The 20,662-nt window shown below is 38.0% G+C and overlaps 1 protein-coding gene across 1 annotated transcript in view; it reads left to right on the top strand.

Moving 5' to 3' along the window:
- The first annotated feature begins 5,764 nt into the window (after positions 1-5,764).
- The window catches only part of cntn3a.1 (contactin 3a, tandem duplicate 1), a 70,509-nt gene continuing 55,611 nt past the window's right edge, over positions 5,765-20,662 (top strand). The window contains exons 1-3 of the mRNA XM_053316873.1: positions 5,765-5,819; positions 15,665-15,797; positions 18,775-18,950. Coding sequence (XP_053172848.1) covers positions 5,765-5,819; positions 15,665-15,797; positions 18,775-18,950 — 364 coding nt within the window. The remainder of the gene's footprint in view (positions 5,820-15,664; positions 15,798-18,774; positions 18,951-20,662) is intronic.

The following is a 20,662-nucleotide window of genomic DNA, read 5'->3' as shown; positions in this document are numbered from 1 at the left end:
ACATCTTGACACTCAAACGAGGCACATGCAGCAAGCAATTTCCTTTTTGTTTGTTGTACAACAACTGATGAAATTATATATTAAAAATGAATCTGAACAGAGGATGCAGTGCATTCACACTGGACAAAAAATGTTATTTTTGAAATTTAGAGTTCTCGCAAGTTGTGGTTTGATATACTGGACTTTTACACAATAGGGACATTCATTATAAATGCTGAGACAGTGCAGAAAGTGAGAACACACACACACACACACACACACACACACACACACACACACATACATACATACTACATACTGTCTGGCATTGGGCCATAGTTTACTCTTTCTACCACACTATATAGCAGATTATTTGTGATTAGAGTGCTTCCAGTTTTGGAAAATGCCTTAAGCCACTGTGCTCACTGACAGCTAAGTTATTTTTGTTTATAAGATGATATTCCATTCCTCACAGTAATAACAGCTTGCCTTTTGCCTCCATCATGGGCCTAAAATTCCCTCCCATGATAACTGAAAAGTGTTCAACCAAAGACCTAAATCTGTGCATTTAAGGAACTATTAATTGGCAAGCTCTTAAATCCTAATGGGATCCTTAATTAGTGCCTTGGTAAAGGCAGGTGCAGAGGAATTGTCAACCACTTGTGCCTAAAAATGCATTCAGTCAGAGCTAGCATCAGTTATAAGATGAATACACAGTATGCTCACTGCAGGTGCCTAATTAGAGTGATTAAAATCTAGGCCATTCCAGTTATATCTAGGCTATTTGCAATGAAATAATAAAGTTACAACCATCAATTCACTCACATCGATTACTTATTTTAAGTTACTTAAAGATGGGTGCATTGCGTGAGGCTTAATCAATTAATTAATAATGTTATTATATATATGAATGTATGTATGTGTGCATACATAAATTAATACATATATGTGTGTGTGTATATATATATATGGTTACACAAACTGAATTTTCATGCATTTTTATATAATGATGAGTAAATTATTATCATATACTGGGCCCATTAGATTAAAACTTGGAGCTTGGAGCATGCATTCAAGCAGGAAGAACCTCCCTACATACTCTGATGCCTTTGTCACAGGGGAGATTGGGATGAGCGCATTTGTGGAGCGCCCCTGGTGCGGTCTGGAGAAATGAAGAAGCTGGCATGTGTTATGTCATGCCTGCGGCTTGTGTGCTTAGATCAAAACACCATTAGTCTCTTTGTCTTGTGCCACTATTTGAGGTAGTATGTTGGCTAGGGAATACGTTGGCACTTCCTTGATTCCCGTAGTGTGCCATTTGTGAGGAAGAAAAAAAAAATGCATTGGCACACACGAAAACTGCAGCTCAAGAAAGTTTTGAGCATATTGGTTATATGTGCATAGATTATTGAAGTGCGGTATTGGTTGGAGTAAATACATGTTTTTGTGGCTTTGTCATCTCTGTATAACTTGAAAACTACCCTGAGTTCAATATTAACAATCAGTATTAGCAGAATTAAGCACCTTCAGAATAGCTTTGGAAGTAATACCATTATTTTCATGTGTAAATTGTACAGGTGGCTTCAAGTTTGTTTTAAGGTTTCACCAGATATGAGACTTAACATAAGTGAGTGCCAGGACAGTTCAATCATGAAAAAGAAAACTATTTCAGAACTTCAAAGAACAGCAGTATACTCTTCTCTGTATAAATCGTTCCCACAGTAAAAAAAAATATAAGAAAATCTAATCGCTGTCTTATTCCTGTGTGTACTTGGCATGATGAAATATTTAGAGTAAAAGAGGCTCATAACTGTAAAACACTATCTGATTAGGACTTGATATCATTATCACTGCCACTCTTCCACAGAGCTGCTTGGTAAATCTTTTGATTCATGTCTGCGGTGAATCAAAATATGCAGTATTAGGAAGAAATTTCACATTCCTTGCTACTACTAGTCTCAACTCGAGCACCGCCAGAAAATGAATTTTAAATGACTGGAGGCACTCAGAGCCGTGAGATGAGCCTCACATGCAGGAAAACACTGATCGAGCTGGTGTCTGCGGATCAAGTGAAGTCACAGCTCAGGTGATTAAAGATGCAGCATTGTATGCCATTTTTCCTGGTCTTGTCTCGTTTCTGCGGAGTGTGGGAGTCTGGTCTCATTCATGATTCAGAGCTCGGGGGAGTGCGGGCGTGTGTGTGCGTGTGTGTGGCTTGCTCATGCATTTTAGTGTGAATTTTATCTTCATCTGGACTCTTCAACCAAAGGGACCTGGAGTACCCTTCTATTAATACATTTTTGAGCCTTGAAAAATTGATGGCAGCGGAGAGATCGGTTGTAGTGGAGAGGGTCGAATCAACTGCCATCACTGTCAGCTTCTGTGGCTGACTGAACTATAATCTGTGGTTTATCAACTCCAGCTGGTGCTGTCAGAGAAGAAGAGGAAAAGAGGTGTCACTTTGACAACGCTGAAATTTGTATGAGTGCTTTGTTTCCACAAATCCAAAGCTTCCCTCAAAGCAGCTGAATTTCCTCAAAAGTCAAAAAAATAAATCACAGAGTTTTACATCCCAGCCTTCTGCTGTTTAAATAAATACCATTCATTTCAAATGATTAGATGGACATGGACCCTGACTGTGCATGCTTCAAGGAACTGATTAATTGATTGATTCATTTATTTCGTAAAAAGGCAGAGACTAAACAAAAATGTACTTCACACTTTCCTTAAGGGCAGGTGACCTGAGTTAAAGTCTTCTCATTGCTTGTTTTGTGTGAGTGACAGAAAACATAGAAAAGTGGCAAAAATCACATGTGACAAACTGGAATGAACCAGTGTGTGGGACTTTGACTGCTTCATTAAAAATTGTAGGATTAATTAATTATAACATTTGTTTTGATTAATGTTCAATCTTCATATAATTTTCATATAACGGCACCATGATTTCGATACGATTGATTTAATTTTGTGTGATGTTAACATGACATTTGACATTTTAGTCCATCAAACTGTAAATGTTTATATTTAAAATTTTACTCAAATATTATGAACTCAGAGATGATATCTCTGAGTTGCACCTGACATTTTGCAGATCTCCTCTCACTGGCAGTTTGGCAAGCTATTGGTAAACTAATGTCAAAGCTTTTGAGTTTGGCAGATACCATTTATATTTCCTCTAGAAACTGACAAGTTTATTTAAGTACTTGAGCTGAAATGTCAGTTTTACAGCTTGGGAGATGATGATCCCTTCACAGGCATAATGTGATGTGTGTAATGCATATGGCATGCCCATCACAGTGTCAGCAGTGGTTAAGTAATTATCCAAAAAGCAAGAAAACATGGAAATGTGTAATTTATTGCATTGGGACTTCGTACATTATTTGCATTTGTGGAAGGAGGGGCTGAATTCATTGACGTTGTGTTATATTTAAATGCTGCTGAGTTTGTACAAATTGGGTCAGGAAATGTTTGGGCCATGAACTGTCATTCCAGCCTTGATCATATTCCATTTTTCAATCAATGGCTTTTTCCACAGACATGAAAGAGAGTGGAACTTGAAAGGCAAAGTTTGAAAGCCTATCCTATCATTAACTTGCATCTCATACAGCAAACAAATGAGAGAATCAATTTAGGATGAAAGTCAGTCATTGGCCTTGTCATTACCATTTAAGGTCATAAGGATAATTCATTTGTGCTGAAGAGGAAGTCAAATACTGCTATGGACACTATCCACATCCCCTTGCCATCATCTTAGTGCTGAGCTTCTTTGGAATCAAAAGGCTGTCTTTTATCCCCCCTATTACTAACCAGCCTGTCTGATGTCTTGTGTTTCAGGGCTTGCTGAGTAATAGAGATCAAGAGATTGCTGGTAGAGGCCAACAGATACCTGCTTTTATGAATGGGGCATCTCAGTAGTTCACACACTGTGTAGTCGTCTTTGCTCGTGGTGCTGTCAAGGCAGGATAAATTAATTTTAGATGACCCGAGTGTCAAACATTTACATGGCTGACTAGAATAGCTTTAGAAAACATCAAGCGATTGTTGCAAATGTTGTGTATTAGTGCTAAATTGATAGTTCAGTCTGTAGCCTTAGATGATGTATTTACTTAGGCAATCAAACCAAAACTTGATCATTCATTAAATTGAGTGGTTATATAAAAGTTAGATGTTTGCCAGACGTAGATATCATGGCATACGTGTGAAGTTCGAAGTTTGTTGAATTTCTAGGCTCCTCTTTTCTCTTTTAAATACGTCGTGTGGAATAATTTATTCAGTGCATCTCTCACAATTATTCCCTCAAAGGAGGAGCACTCCAAAAATATCCAGGAGCACAAAAAGGGATTTGAAGTCTCTCTGTTTTATTATTAAAAGCCAACATTTACTCATGACATTTGCATCCTAATAACTGCAAGATAAGTTGGAACTAAGATGACACTCTAAACCCGATCTCCATAATGAGATTTATGGGGGGAAAGTGTTGCCTTTAATGGTTTAGTACACTCAGAAGGGAGAGTAGTGTAGGCGAATGTGTCAGGAACACAGTTGATATATTCACATTAGCATCAGTATGCTCTGTCATACCGTGCAATGGTGCAAAGATAAGAGGTGTGCAGATAACTGAGTAACTATGAACGTGTAATCTTTCAGTTGTCTCTGCTTTTTTTTTTTTGGCACTTGCTTTTCGATAGACTACACTGTATGCTCTTATTAATTTTTTTCCCTCTCGTTTATTTCAGTAGGCTGATAGTGTGTGGTTGGAGAAAACTGCCATCAGTCAGTTAAATGTACCAGGGAGAGTCACTTTGAGCGAAGACAACGGCTAATTTCCTCACTTCATCCTTTCTCACTCAATAACCAGCCCATCATAAATAAACATTTATGTACTGATTTATCAGAAATGATCATAGCTATCAACATGTTTAAGTATTTAGACAAACAAATATGTCACTGTTTATCAGTGCAAGGAGGAATGCGTCTCATTATCTGTTCCAGCTTTTTTCACGGGACTTTATTTGAGTCAAAGCAGGGATAAATTACGGTTTAGTCCTTGAGAAAATCAATTGTGTGAGTCTCCTGGGGGACCAAAAATGTTTTTGCGCTGGGTACAGTCAGCTCTTTATGTCAGAAATACATAATCCCTCCAGCTCAAAAGAATTCGAGGAGCCAGGACAGTGCTTTATTACATGTGTCTGACAACCAGCTTGCTTTTTGTTTTGTCTCAGCAGGTTTCAGTACAAGCAAGAAATCCCTTTATGTTTCTTTTGCAGACATGATCCCTATTATGCAGTGTTAAGCACACTTAAGCAAACTCTACAGCACAAGTGTTATGTAAATGCTTGGCTTGAACAAATCATTTTCGTTTTTTGCAAATGACAGAGAAGCTTCTTGATTATACTAACAGATATACACTATACCTAGACTATTAGACTATCATTGTCTGCATTTTGAAATAGCGCTGATTTTAAATGTCACCCAGAAATGTGTGTTTTCAAAGATTAAATGTTATGAACAAGGATTTAGATTTTTAAGGTTGTGATTGATATATATTTTTAACATTCCTCTTGTGTTTTACATCATAAAATTAATTGCCTGGCACACATGGACAATTACTGTCTGTGTGAAATAACACCATCTGATGAGACCAGTGACCAGAGTGTCTAATGGCTTTTCCCCCTCCATTTCTTTTCATTTGACAGAAGAACGGTGAAAGTGCTGAAAAGGACAAAGCCAGGATTCTACACACCTGTGATTGGATGTGAGCTTGTATTGACCTGAGACCATTAAAATGGAGTTGCTATGGAAACTTATATTGCTGCTGTCATTGGTGGAGTGTCTGGCAGGTAAGTCTCTCAAACAAGCAATGGCTATGAATTGTTATTTATAGATTTTTTTTTTCTTGTGATGAATACTTGTCATACAGAACAGAAAGCACTTGAAAGTAAAAAAAGAAAGCTAAAAGGTTTTATGGCAAAGATTGCCCAAAGCCTTCTACCAATTCTAGAAATTATAGAAGGAGTTCACGCCGTTTCTTTTCATTGGCGGCTTAAGGCAGCAAATCAACATTCCTTCAGTTGTCCGTAGCAGCTATCTCCTTTTTTCCCAGCATTGAATCCAGTTGGAAAAGAATAACTAAGGTTTCTATCTCTGAAAGACCGTCCCTATCTAGCAGTTGAATGTGCAGTCATTCATTTTAAAGAGCACCTCAATTGTTATCCTAATTGAGATTGCACTGGTAGTAGTACAGAAATCTTGTCATTGATCTTGTTTTTAATGAGAGACCTAATTTTCCTCCCTGACAAAATGTTCAGGGTCAAACGCTAGTTCTTTTCAGAATGTCACAATCTGAAGCTGAGAACAAGATGAATAAGGCCTTTGTCGCATGAGCACAGTATCTTGAGGAATAAGTAATCTTTCATGTTGCCTTGTTCCAAATCAGCAGCCCCTCCTCACAGCTGGGACCTAAAATAATTAGTGTACATGCGTGTGTGTGCGGGTGACTGCGTCTGTCACTGTGTGTTTGTGCATGCACACCTCTTTTCAAAAGAACAACAGTACGTCAGCACCTAATTTGCCTACATGGCAATTAGCACCACTTATCACTAAATCCAATACACATCAGTGGATGTCTAATGAGGCTTTCCTCAGGGAACCGTGACTCACTACGGGATTAGAATCTACACCACAAGTCTGGATCACATATTATGCCCTACTTAACCATTCTGTTAAATACACAGATGAATGAATGTCTTCAACATCAGTGAAATCGTAACACAAACCTGACAGAGTTTTGATCGCAGACAGGCAGAGGATAAGCTTCAAGGGGACAATTCAAGATTCAGTCTGTGCTGCACACATGATCCCAGGCACTAGATTTACTCTTTCAATCATGAGGTGCACAAACTGAGTTTCAAAGTTATCTATTCAAAGCAAATTAGTGCTTAACAAAGGAGCACAGGGCAAATCGTTTCTGAAAAGCATTGTGTTGCAGAGCCCTTGCCTCACTCTTGAGGCTCACGCACACAGTTGGTAACACAGAGAAACCAAGCATTAATATTCAGTATGGGGCTACATTACATATGCTCAGCTTGCAAGACAAGTATGGCACAATATAACGATAGACCTCTAAAGCCTCTGTGTTCAGAGAAAGACATGATGAGCATTTTAGTATGCAGAAGCACAATACTGGGAAGAGAAAGCACAGTGTGAGGATGTTGGATAGGTTGTTCTAGGTAGTTTATACAGAGTTGGAAGTGTGTGTGTGTGTGTGTTTATTTATTTTTTATTTTTTGCAGTATAGGTATCGGCTGTGTGGGAGAGCAGAGGGGCCAAGGGGAAATCATTCCCATAGCAAGTTCATCGAGAGTTAACTAGTGCTCCCTCTTATTCCTCCCTGAGGGTATGAACAGCCTGAGGCAGGGGCGTGTACTGTACGTGTGTTTGTGTGAATGAATGAGTGAGTAAGAGAGAGACAGCGAGGGAGCAGAGAGGAGGCGTTTGAGGCTGGATGTGGTTTTCCCCACACTGATACCGCTAGCCATTGCACAGCCAAACCACTTCCACTACTGCATAACGGTTATATGATTTTGTATATAGTCATAGCCAAGTTGGTTGAGCACACTCACAATGGTGTTATGAAAATATGAATAATGATACTAAAGTAGTAATTAAAATCATAATCACGATTATTTTGATCGATTATTTTGAAATTGCGATGATAAAACGCGATTATTCATAGATTTGTTAACATAAGCATTTATTGAACCAGCAGAACTCAACTTGAAATATATTTGAACAGCACAACCAGAAATAAATTAAAATCAAGAAAAAAATATATAACGATAAATGGAAATAATAATAGCAATATGTAAAAACAATAAAAAATAAATAGCCAAAACCTACCAAAACAAAAATCCCCTGGCTGCCGAGCTTTTTTTGTTGTTGCTTTTTTTAATTTAAAAAAATTACAGCCATCCTGCTCCCTGCAAAACCTAGTGCAAACTAGCAATATGTAAAAACAATAAATACAAATAAATAGCCAAAACCTACCAAAACAAAAATCCCCAGGCTTTTTTTGTTTACTAATTTACAGCCATCCTGTCATACAAAGTACTGAAAATCTAGTGCAATGTACTGAACAAAGAGTAGTACATTGATCCTGTTAAAACCTGTTAACATTTTGAAATATTTAGAGGTAGTAAAGGAGGCTACTCCTGATTGATCTTCAGATGATTAAACAAATTGGTCGTGTTGGCGTGGGGTGCAGACACGATCACGTCTAACATAAGGGGCGGGGCACAGAACTTACTGGAAAAGATGGGGGCGTTGAATTTATGTCACAGGTGCACCGCGCCGGGCGGAATAATAATAGTTTTAAGTCAATTATCACATTTTTGTAATTGTGGGAGGCCAAAATTGATATTGCGATTAATTTGGAGTTTGAATTATTTGGAGCGGAGAGAAGGTGGTATTTTCAATCAACACACTGCAGCAGTCATTACATTCAAATATATCAAATAAGGAAAATAAAAACCCCATTGTTAAGCTTGCACTTTGCTTTTTGCCAAGAATATAAATCACTTTACGAAAAATATTGACCCTAAAAGATTTTACAAACATCTACATAAAAATAATTGGCAGATGTGAAATTGTAGAAACATCTGTAGTTGGTATTGAAGGGATCAAATTTAGCAGCACTGGAAATTAAGAGTAAGAGTTAAGAGTAAGATTGTGTTACAGCTCTACCCAACAAGTGTTTTGTGCTCTCAGAATAAGTTAGAGTTAACATTAGAAACATCTTTCATGGTCTCCAAGAAGAAATGCTTTTTTTTTAGCACCAGGTCTTGATGTTTACTTTGATGAAAGTAAGCTCAATCTCCATGACTTGTTGAAAGTGGGGTGAGATGAATAGATAAGTAGTGTTCAGAAATCACTCATTTCAAATTGTATTCATTGGCCAATCAGAACTAAGTATTTCACAAAGCTGTAGTAAGTTTAAATTGTGTGTATCTGAAGTGGCTTGGCACAGCAGTCGTGCTGTGATTAATCTTTGTACTGTAAGAAAATCAAAATATTCATGTGTGAATTCTTGTTGTTATGCTGCTTGAAACCTGTTAGCCTTAATGTGACACAGTCAGTTCAGAACACAGCAGCTCACCGTCAATAAGTAAATACAGGACCTTAACGTTTTAGCACCATCACTGTTAATTTAAAGCGGGTGCATGTCGTAGCGATGTGCCAGCTTCTGTCCACCATAATATATAATCTCCTAGAACTACTTTTACTTCTCTCTCTGCTCTGTACCCCCATGTGTGCATCCCAGAGATGACTGGAGTTTCAAATATAGACTTACCTCATTGATTCATCAGAACATGGCAAAGCCTTTTAGGAATCCTTAAGCAAGGATTTTATTGCATCTTTGAAGTTCTGTATGTGAAGATGAGGAATATTCCCCACTGAATATTCCTCCCATAGCTGCTTTTATTTTGCTTCACCCAGGAATGAAAAATCATCCATTTTAAATATGTTTGCATACACAGTGTTGCTTTAATTATAGATCCATAATAATTAATCTGCACTATGTATTATTGCTTGTAAATACAGTATGTCACTATCAATTAAACAGCAACACGTTTTTATGACAGGTTCCATCCAATTGCCTAGAGCATTGCTGTGAGCTGCTTTGACTGGTACATTTTGGTTTTACTCCTGTCTCCTCCTAATGCTAAGTTCCCAGTCAGTCATTTTTAATTACCTTATGAACCTTTTGCCTGTATTGTCTTACATAGTAGCAATAAGACTGTAATTATTGTCCTAGCAGTTTCACATGATATACATTATATTTATCAGAAATAATTTTACATCTATTATCAGCATCACATATATCAGTTTAGTCTGAAGGTGTTAAGTGCATGTATGAATGGTTTCAGAGCTGGGTAGTAACGAGTTAAAAAAAATTATACTTCTAGGAGTAATTTTAAATCACTATACTTTTTACTTGAGTAGATTTGTGAAGAAGAAACTGTACTCTTACTCCGCTACATTAGGCTACATTGAGCTAGTTACTTTTCTTTTTACCTCTTTGGTATTCTACACGTCATTATTTTCATCTCCCCCGTGTACGACTCATTTTAATTTTTTATTTTGTCAGAGAGAGACTTCCACCAAAGACTCTACCACGTGACTGTGTTTCACCAATCAAATGTAGCCGTGCAGTCTCATCATGTGACCATACTCAATCTCAGCGGCGGGAACGGGTTAGCTTTACAATTTACAGTCGTAGCAAACAAAAAAGAGAAACGGATGAAAAATGTTACTCAACAGTTACTCAGTTCGTTTTTCACCAAGCACTTTTTTACTCTTACTCAAGTAATTATTTTGATGACTACTTTTTACTTTTAATTGAGTCGTATTATTCTGAAGTAACAGTACTTTACTTGTGTACAATTTTTGGCTACTCTATCCACCTCTGAATGGTTTATTTCACACATTATTAACAGTATTCCTGGGTTTATGATACATTTTTTAAGAAATATTTAGAAATTAAAGAAATCAACTCTGTGCAGTATGCTGCATTGTCAAAAAAGAAAGAAAAAGGAAACCACCGATTGCCAAATCAGGCATTATGTAAGTCACTGTGTTCGGAAACATTACTGTACAGGTTTAAACCATGATGAATGTTCCCATTAGTGTAGCCCATAGTAGCTGGTAAGTGACAAATAACCTTCTCACCAATCTTGGGAAGGAAAAGGTAGGGATATTACCACAATTAGATGACAAATGGCAGTCTCAGAAGCAATATGTTCCTGGGTTTATGTAGTCATTCAAGACAAAGAACAACAACAAAATTGCTATAATTTGCCATTCACACATGTGGAGTTGGACTTAATCAATTCTGTGTTTCCCCTGTGAACATTGGATACCCTCAATACAAGGGTCGGTATTGAATTTCAGATGCACTAGCTTTGATTAACTAGAGAATGGTGTGATGTGGTAGGTTATTGGTTGGAAATGTGTACATTTCTCTCCTCACAGATTAGATGGGTGAAAATGTAGTGAACTTATATGAGTCTGCAGTACAATACACCTTAGCTGATAGCCATAGCAGTGAAGTATGGCCTGGGATATTTTGTATTAGTTTGACTCTTTGGCTTTGTCTTTTTTATGTGTTTCTAATATTCCATCTCAGTATATCAATACTACTGAAATAACCTAGAATGTGGCCATATCTTTGAACTTTTTTTACTTTATAATTTTCTGGTAAAATGTTATAATCTGAATTGTTCAATTGTTTACAGTTAAATGTTTTCTGTTTTTCATGGAACATGTAAAGTGGGCTCCACAAATATTTCAAGCATCTGGACAAAAGGTGATCAAACCTTGTCTCGAATCCACCCAAACCTTCCCTCTGCTCTGGAGTAACATTTGCTGCCCCTGAATAAGAGACCTTAAAGGTGCACCTTATCTGGCTGGACAGAGGGGGAAAGATGCTTTAAAAGCCAAGATTGGCTTTTTTTATTTGATGCATAAAACCCTGAGCTGAAACGAATGGATTTGGGACCTCACAAACGGCCGATACCTCCCCCACAGCCGACTCCCCATGTGCCTGTTTATTCATGCTGAGGTAAGCTAGAGGAATTCATTTGCTGTCAGCTAGTATTGAATTTGAGATTAGTTTTTATTTCAGCCTCCAAAACAGCTCCCTCTGCCTTCCACTTGTGCTACGATGCTGAGTCTTGTTTTGTCTGAGGAGTCTTGGAAAACGGCTGAACATATCACCATCTGGCAGCAGGTGACAGATATGAGTGGAGACGGCCTATTTTATTTTTTTTTAAAAAGACCCTTTCACAATGACCTCCATCTCTGTCCTGCGGCTTTGTGCAGTCAACTTCCTGTTAAGATTCTGGATCAGTGCACTTCTCTGATAGAGCACTTTTTCATCATTTTGCTTGCTGTGCTCAGAGGTGCTCAGTGTTAGACCTGCTATGAGATTCTGACATTCTGGTTTTAACATGATTTCTTGACTCCATCTCAGATTTTAAACAGGTTTTTAAAAAGTCTGTCACCTAGAGTCTCAGTGTTGATTTAGAATTTTAAACTTTCATTTCTTAGCCAGATGTATTTCCAGTATGGTGTAGCCAAGTCACAAGCTATGCCACCCAAATGAAATCTTCCTGGGAAAGAAAAAAAATCCTTTCATGTTCTTGATGTTCTTGGCTTGTGGATTCCAGGCTGAGCTGTCTGGTGTAGAATGTAGCACCTCAATGTTTGATTACCAGAAAGCAAGGCTTAAAATTATTCCACTTTTCCATACCACCTCTTACTTATTCATTCCTGTTAGGGCAACGAAAGACTTTCAGAGAGTTTGCATCAGTTTGAACTGATGCCCTAGGCACAGCCCCCGGAGCTCGATCCCTTCTCATTATTCTGACACTTATTCACCATTATAATAACAGTTACCATGGTGCTGCCAAAGATCAGGTCAGTTCAGCGCTGTCATGACTGAGTGTACAGGCTGCAACCAAATATCTATGTTGATTAATTTCCCATTAATGAAATATTGAATTATGTCTGTGTGCTGCAGTCCAGTGAGGGATTGATTAAGAGTGCAATACACAGCAAGGTTATGCAAACACATTCTGACAACCATGGTTCAGTGCATTGAGGGTGTTTGCTTGTGGTTGCAGGCGGGGTAATGCAAGTTGTTCTTTTGAGCGTACACAGTTGTTTGTGCTTTAAGCATAGCAACAGAGGCGCACAAGTGATAAGTAAGAGGTCCAACACATTAAATAAGCACCATGAATCACTCACTGTGCTCAAAAACTATTTTCCCCCCACATCCTTAATCAGGAGGTCATAAAATTAAGTTGAGTATGAGGCAGTGCATTTTCTTTTTCCAGTTTCCATGCATAATTTAGTCTGCTGTATTTAACCCTCAACAATGAAGCAACTCTTAAGACAAACAACGGTTAAGATAATAGTTCTAATTTACACAAAGCTGTTGCTGCTGTAATTGGAAATTGAAATTTCATTCAAATTGTGCCAAATATATATACAGTACATTGTTACTCCTTCAAATGTGAATTAATACCCTTAAAATCTTCAACTACATCTGATCAGGTGTTGTAGCCTCATCATGTTTTGATGTTATTTTCTGGTAAACTATAGCATGCATAATGAATTCATTGTATACTATTTAACAGTAATATACAAGTGCTAAATTGCAGCACATGTAAGATACTGTTCTGTGTGTGGAAAAATTAGAAAATGAATTTAATATACATAGTGCCAGTCAAAAGATTGGACTGGTTTGTCCTGTACTGTATAAACTACTAAATTATTTTGAATCATTCTCACTTTTTATTGCTTTGAGTCAAAGCAATGTTAATGAATAACTGAAGTGTTGGATTACATTTCTGGGCTGCTGAAAAGCTTCATTTGAAGCATTTTTCAAAATGATGCTGAATGTAAATGTTGGTGACTTAATAACTGAAACCATTTATCAATTTAATAAAGCAGGGTGATTCATGTTTACAGCACATACTATCATCCTTGAAAGTTTGTGTACAAGCATGAGGATTTGTGTTTGAATATAGACTGTACAAGAGGTGTCTACTGGTAATCAATCATCTCTCAACGTTGTTTCAAGGGACACGCTTCATCTAACAAAGATTATAATTAGGCTGCCTTTTATTCTGTGTAACTTTCTGAGAGGTTTATCCTTGTGGAGAGAAACAATCAGTGTACAAGGTCCCTTGTCAAACATCTCCACCCTTTCAGAGAGTTATTTTGAGTCTTGAGGATAAACCCGTACTCTCAGGGCTCCAGAGACTTGAAAAGGATACCTGCCTCTCATACAAATTAGTTATCCTACCTACAGATTCTTCCCACTTCTATGCCATTACAGAAATGCAAATGCCTTCTGACAAATCCAAATGAATTCCCCTTCCGTCGCAGAGAGAAATGTTTATTCCGATGAAGTTTTGACTACCCCATGGGTCACTCGTTTGCTACAATATTACTGTGGGTCTTGCCTGCATAAAATGCATTCACTCTTGTACCTTTGTAATTAACTTGAAAGGGAATGTCAAACTCCACATGACACAATCTATTGTATTTTTTGTACTGATCTTATGTGCTGTGCTGTATATATCGTATATCTAAGGGTATGTTTTCCTTTCATAACACCATATGATGAGTAATAATAATAATAGTAATATTCAGTGTACAGACAGTGCATATTTGCAAAAGTGAATAATTCAGAGATAGTGTTTTCAAGCAGCACTGGATATTTGTTATCTCATTTGTTAAAAGAAAAAATGGGTAGTTTGGATTATATTGGGGGAAAGCAACGTAGTGCAGTGTTTCACTTCCTCAGAACAAACAAAAAAAATCTTTAGGAAGAGCAAAAGACTTAGCTTGGATTTTGTATTTCAGGAATCTCAAGTATTTTTGCTCAACTTGGAAATTATAGACTTCTTTTCTTTGTCTGAGTTGCAAAAGGCACCATTTTGATGGCATGAATGAGAGGAGCTGATTAAAAATGAAACTATATTACGCATAGTATCTGTTGTGGCATGTTCTTTCAGATGTTGGATGACATTCCCTGGGAAGGTGGTGAGTGAGAGGTGGTGGGGATTTAAATGAAATTGTGCTGAAGCATGGTGGCAGCTCGATGTGCCTTTGAGAAGTCTGTACAGATGTTTGCATTGAAGGACCAATTACGTCTTCCTTATTTTCAGCCATATATGTATAATATTACAATGTGTGATGTCCATAATAATTGTTTTTAAAAAAGAAGGTAAAGGTATGTAAAAGTAATCAGTGTGAGTGAACAGCACCAGCTTCAGACTGCTCTGAATGTTCAGTTTCTAAAGGTTTTTTCTACTTTTTCAGCCTGAGCCAGTATCAGCTCATGACTGATTTCTTTATATGGTCATCTGCCACTCCATTAAAGTTATGGCTATCAAGATATGACTTAAGTTCTGCTGGCATGCTGTGAATGTTTTTGCATTGCACAGCAGGGCAAGTTGCAAGTTGTTTACCTCATCCAATATATCTCCATATCTTGCTGTTTTCATTGAATAATAATGCAACACAAAAAAAGCTCTGCTAATTCATTATGGAACACATTTCATTCCCTATAAATTCTTCACAATAAAAGTCTGCCATCATTTAGTAACTTTTTACTTACGTCTTTACTATGAAGCTACAAAACCAGGAAAGGTTGGGTTTTCTTCGGCCGTAGCTTAGCACAACTCTTATACTTGCTGCCCCCCACTAGGCTTCCTGAAGCCAATCAGAACAATCAGAATAAATAAATAAGGAGTTTTTTGAAAAGCTAGTCTAGTGGAGTCCCAGAATAAAAATATAGAGCTGGAAATGAGCATAATATGTCTCCTTTAAAGTTTTATGAAGGTTAGCAGCTGATTATGCAGTACCTCAGGGATCAAGCAACTTTTATGACTGATATGAAAAATGCTCATACTCTGCTCACAGGGCTAATGGATCTATACTGAATAGAGATTTTATAACAATTCACCCTTTTCTTGTTTAGCACTGTTTTCCTCATGCTTCTGTCCTCTGTAAGCCTTCCATATCTGCTTGCTTGCAGAATTTTTTTTTAGAAAAGTGTTTTCAGGCTCACCAGGATATCAAAGCTGATCTACTTTCTTGGTTCTCCACCCAGGAAGTGGAGTTCTGCTGAGGCCTGTGTTTACCAAACAACCTGGCAGTGTGGTGTTTCCCCTTCAACCTGGCGAGAATCGTAGAGAGGTGGTGTTCAGCTGTGAGGCCCAGGGACACCCACCACCCTTCTACAGGTAACACTTGCAGACATCTTTCCATGTACACAGGTTTTTGATACACAGAACCTTTGGGCAATATCCCAGAGCTTTGACATTTGCATAAAAACACCCAAGAGAGAATGGAATTATTGCCCTGGGAAAACTGGGGATTGGTGCACCTAACTGATCACTGCTGATCACTGCCTGCAGCAGTTAGCTTCACTGTCAGTCATGGTTAATTTGAGAATGATGAATTAATTGGCCTCAGTTGTTGGTCTATTGTACATTTGCATTGGAGGCTGGACATTGATCTGCTGTAGAATTCACTTTGAGAGCTTCCTGTCATCAGTATCACTGACCATTTAAAAGATCAAGTGACCCAAGAGAATTAGCACCAAAACCCGTCTGCTATCATGACAGAGATCGAGTGATGAGGAAAAACACCAGTGGAGTATGTTTCAAATACAAGAAATTGAAGTGGCAGCAGAATATTTCCTTCCATTGCTGCTTTAGACCTTTAGATGTTTTATGTAAAGCACTACTGTCAAAGGCTACACAGACATTGCCAAGGGGCATCTCACTGGAGGTTATCACTACATGATAAGTATGATTTAAATAACTTGTTGGACTGCACACTGGCCCTGTGTGGTTGAGTGATCTCCCAGTGATTGTGTTAGAAACAAATTGATGCCTAGTTCCTCTGCTGCTAAAATGATGACAAATGAAAACAAATGACAAACGATGATTTGCTTTAAAGTGCATCAAGTGCATAAACTATTAATTCATAATCTATCAAATGGGGCCACATCGCTGTTGTACTCCCGTCAGTATAATTAAATGCAAATTGCAAAGCCAAGCATTTAATGTGTAATAGGTTGAAACGATCCCTCATAACATCAGCATATGCGGCTGTTAATGTAGCTTGAAGATCCTTGGTGTTATGCCTAATGGGCACAAATTGAAATGAATGTACAAGATCTTATCACTTGGATCGGCTGGAATACTTATTAAGCAATCAGTCGCTATTTCACTGTCTGAATAGTCCTACTTTTGAAATGAAAACCAATGTATGACTTCAGATCTGCACGTTTTTTTGCCCTTCTGAGTTCAAGTCCTGAGATCGTGCCCGGACGCATATCAAATCAAATTTAGCTTTAATTAGCTCTTTAATTACAGCAAGTGCCACCGACTGTGGCAGTTGATATACCACATTAAGAAGTGATTTTCAGATTGATCACAAGCTGTTATGATATCATACTTTTATCACTTTTAATGGTGGGACTGACATATCGCTACAATGTTAGTTCAACCAGCATACATCATAGGGTTGTCACCAGCTTCGCATTTCTGTTTTTGTTTTTTTTGTTTTGTTTGTTTGTTTTACCAAAGGTCATGTATGCCAGCCTTGGAAATTGGTTTTGAAAGGGGTTTGGGTCCTTGTGAGGTTCAGCAGCAGGACACCATATGCTGAGTGGCTCTTCACCGCTGCAAATTTAGGCAGGTCTATTTCAGGGGAGCCAAGGACAAATTAATTTGTCTAAGGCTACCCAACGACCGCTGCCACATAGAGCCGCTACTTCGACTTGTCACCATGGCCCCTTGATTTGTCTCATCTGGCGCTCTTGGACCAGTTCCAGCTGCAACACCAAATCACTAAATCAATCTAATCAGCCAATCTGGCGTTGAGCAGCGCTCTGCTGCATAGTATGTCTTCCCAATCCCCCGCTATTTCAGCCCTTCCTCCTACTTTCTTGGTTTAAATCATTTCCACTGAAAAAGGAGAGAAAAAAATCAGAAATAGAAACTTCTTGCTTCCTTTTTTCAGAGAGCTGTGAAAATCGAATCAAGACCGAAGAACCTAATTGTACCTTATTTCTATGATGAAAAGCAGTTTCGTGAGAGTCTCCTTTTCCAAGTGTCACTTTTGTTGTTAGTCTGTTTATTCTCTTCTTTTTTTCTAGTTTTCCTTCCCTTTGAATGTGATTTGGTTTGAGAATGAAAGTGCCATTTGCACACTAACTTTGCCTTAGTATAACGTAGACAACTTCAAGAACCAATTGAATTGATAAATTGTATCTGAATGAATTTAGAAAGTTTCTGCAAAACAAAGTGGAGTTTAATCCTTTTTATGTTGTAAATTCTTCTCAAATTCACAGCAAATAGAAATGGAGCCTTGTGCTTTGCATGGTCATTTAGGAGGTTATGGTCACATGTTACATTTAGTTGAACTCGTATTATCGACTCGGCAGGTTTTCTAAGACCATAAGCTTTAATTACACAAAGTGAACAACATTAAGTCTCCCAAATCAAGATTTACCATCAAGCCACTTGTACAGTTAGAAGTTGATTGCTGGAAATTGCATCTTGCTCTTTCTGTAACCCAAACACACACACACATACACACACACACACACACACACACACACACACATGCACACACGCACACACACATACTTTGCTAGACTCTCGTATTATTCAAAAGAAGAGGTTTAATCAAAACACATCATTATCCTGTGCTTTGCTTGTGGCCATTTTGTTTGAGCAATCCTGGTGCTTAGCCCTCTCGTCTGATAATCACTAGAGAAGGATTTCGATTCACACTGAAAGGGCCCTCCCATCCCTACTGGACCTCATATGGCTATGGTTGATGGACAGACTGAAAAGAAAAGGAAATGTCAGAGGAATTTAGAGCATTTGATTCATGAGTGAGACTTTTTGTTTGTTGTGAGTAAAAGTTTGAATAGAAATTAATAATCATTTGTAATGACTGTTTCTGATTGCCTCTCATGTCATTTAAATTAATTTTGGTTTGCTGCAGCACATATCAGACTGTGTTATTTCTGATTATATTTGCTTTATCCACAATAAGCACTGTTTGGTCACAGTTAAGAATGCTGGCTAGTGTTTTCACAAATGATTATCAGACAACTGGCACACTGAAATGACAAAATCCAGGAGACCAAAACTTTCTGTATGTGTAATTTTATTGTGCGTCATGTGCTTGCATTTACAGGTGGAAGTTAAATGACTCTTTCATCCTGCCCAGACCCGGGTCACGCTATTCTCTCATGGGAGGAAACTTACACATCAGCCATCTGAATAAAGAGGAAGATGTTGGCATCTATCAGTGCCTGGCATCAAACTCTTTTGGCACCATTGTCAGCAGAGAGGCTAGTCTGCACATTTCATGTAAGTTCATATTATAGGCAATGTATACTGTGCTTTTTTTTTTTTTTTTTTAGAATAATTCAATTTTTATTGTTTATAAGCATTTCCAGCACGAAGAAGCAAGAAGTCTCTTTGTTGTATTGTCTTGAACAACATCTGTGTTCTTTTCAGTTTCTATTATTTCACTTCAGTTGAGTTTAGGTCACCTCAATTCAACTTCAGCTCATTTGAGTTCAGTTCTGTCTTTGTTTGTCTTAGAAAGTAAAAGTTTCATTAATTGTTAGATAATGTGGATTCTCTAGAAATTGTTTCTCATCTTACAAAAAAAAACAACCAGTGACAAGACAATCTTAGGCTTATGCTGTTAAGTTATAAATGTGAAAGACAGGTGAACTGGTCATGTGTATATCATGGTGTCTTTTCATCTTTTAGCCCTGTTTGGATCTCCAGTGCTATGCTGTTTACTCTGATTGGTGGTTCTAAACTTATCATACCTCTGTGAAGAAGACTGTGATTGTTTGGCGGGCCTTGACAGACCCTGTATAGTTGATGCTTTATGGCATTCATCCATCACATTTTATAAGACCAGAGTCTAAGGCATCTCTGATGGCAAGGTGAACTTGAGGCCTCCACTCTTGATGGGCAGCCCATATCAAATGACAGCCCTGATATCTGTGAACAGATGGTGCAGCTAGATTGAATTCTGATGTCTGTTTTTCTGCCATAGCAGATGCAGAGATGATCCTTGGCAGGGAGAGCATAAGAGGTATCCATCTCTGCACTATTTGGTGCTTCTTTGTCACAAAGCAGCATTAAATCTTCAGCATATAGTGCAAACTGGTGTCCTGAGTTTCCAGCAGGCTGTTGATCATATTCACATTTCCTATCAATTTTCGAGGCCTGACCTGAACTGTATGTCACTGTGATTGGTCTCATCCTTTGCTGGGGCCTGACCTGGCACCCACTGCTTTTGTCAGCGCATGAGGACAAGCATCAGTGTTGATGTGTGATACGTCTTATTTATTGCTCTTGGTTTAACTTAATTAATTGTGCTGTGTGATTGAGCGTGTCTCAGTTCAAGGGAATAATTCATGGAGGAGAAGCCTGTTATGAGAGTCAGGATCATGTCATTTGTAACAGGCTCTGACTCAGAGTAGCTCAATATGCTATTTCAAACACCATAGGGCTTGCACCTCTCAGTCTCGTAATAACTCTGTGAGACATAGACCAAGGTAAAGCCCATTAATGAAGAGCATACAAGAGTCTACAATAATGTGATAATTGTATCTTTTAGGCAGAAAACAAATACAGAAAAGTGATTGTAAAAAAAACTTATTATTAACCTTATTATTTTCTTTAGAAATATGATCTATATTTGGCAGTGTTCATGGTACTCCTCGCTGATGACAGTGGACAGAATCAATTAATTAGAATTTCACAGACTAATGACGTCCCTCAACATCAAATTTGTATTGCATGAACGTGTAGTGCATACATAAGAGTTAAGATAGCCTACATTTTTAATCCTCTGAAAGATGGATGACATAACAGTTTCTGTTACCATCTGGTAGGGGCTTAAACCTCTAAAAGTATAAAGGTTCTTGATCCTGTTGACAATACAGACTTAAATGTTTAAAAGGCTCCGCTTGCCTGCTGGGAGTGCTGGAAGAAATAATCTACTGTAGTTGGTTATTGAGCCAGATTGAGTTTCCTAATCTTCTTGGGATATTTTT

This window comes from Scomber japonicus, chromosome 4 (genome assembly GCF_027409825.1).
Source record: "Scomber japonicus isolate fScoJap1 chromosome 4, fScoJap1.pri, whole genome shotgun sequence".
Classification (NCBI taxonomy): Eukaryota; Metazoa; Chordata; class Actinopteri; order Scombriformes; family Scombridae; genus Scomber; species Scomber japonicus.
The sequence above is the reverse complement of the archived record's forward strand: the minus strand, read 5'-3'. Positions and strand labels throughout refer to the sequence as shown.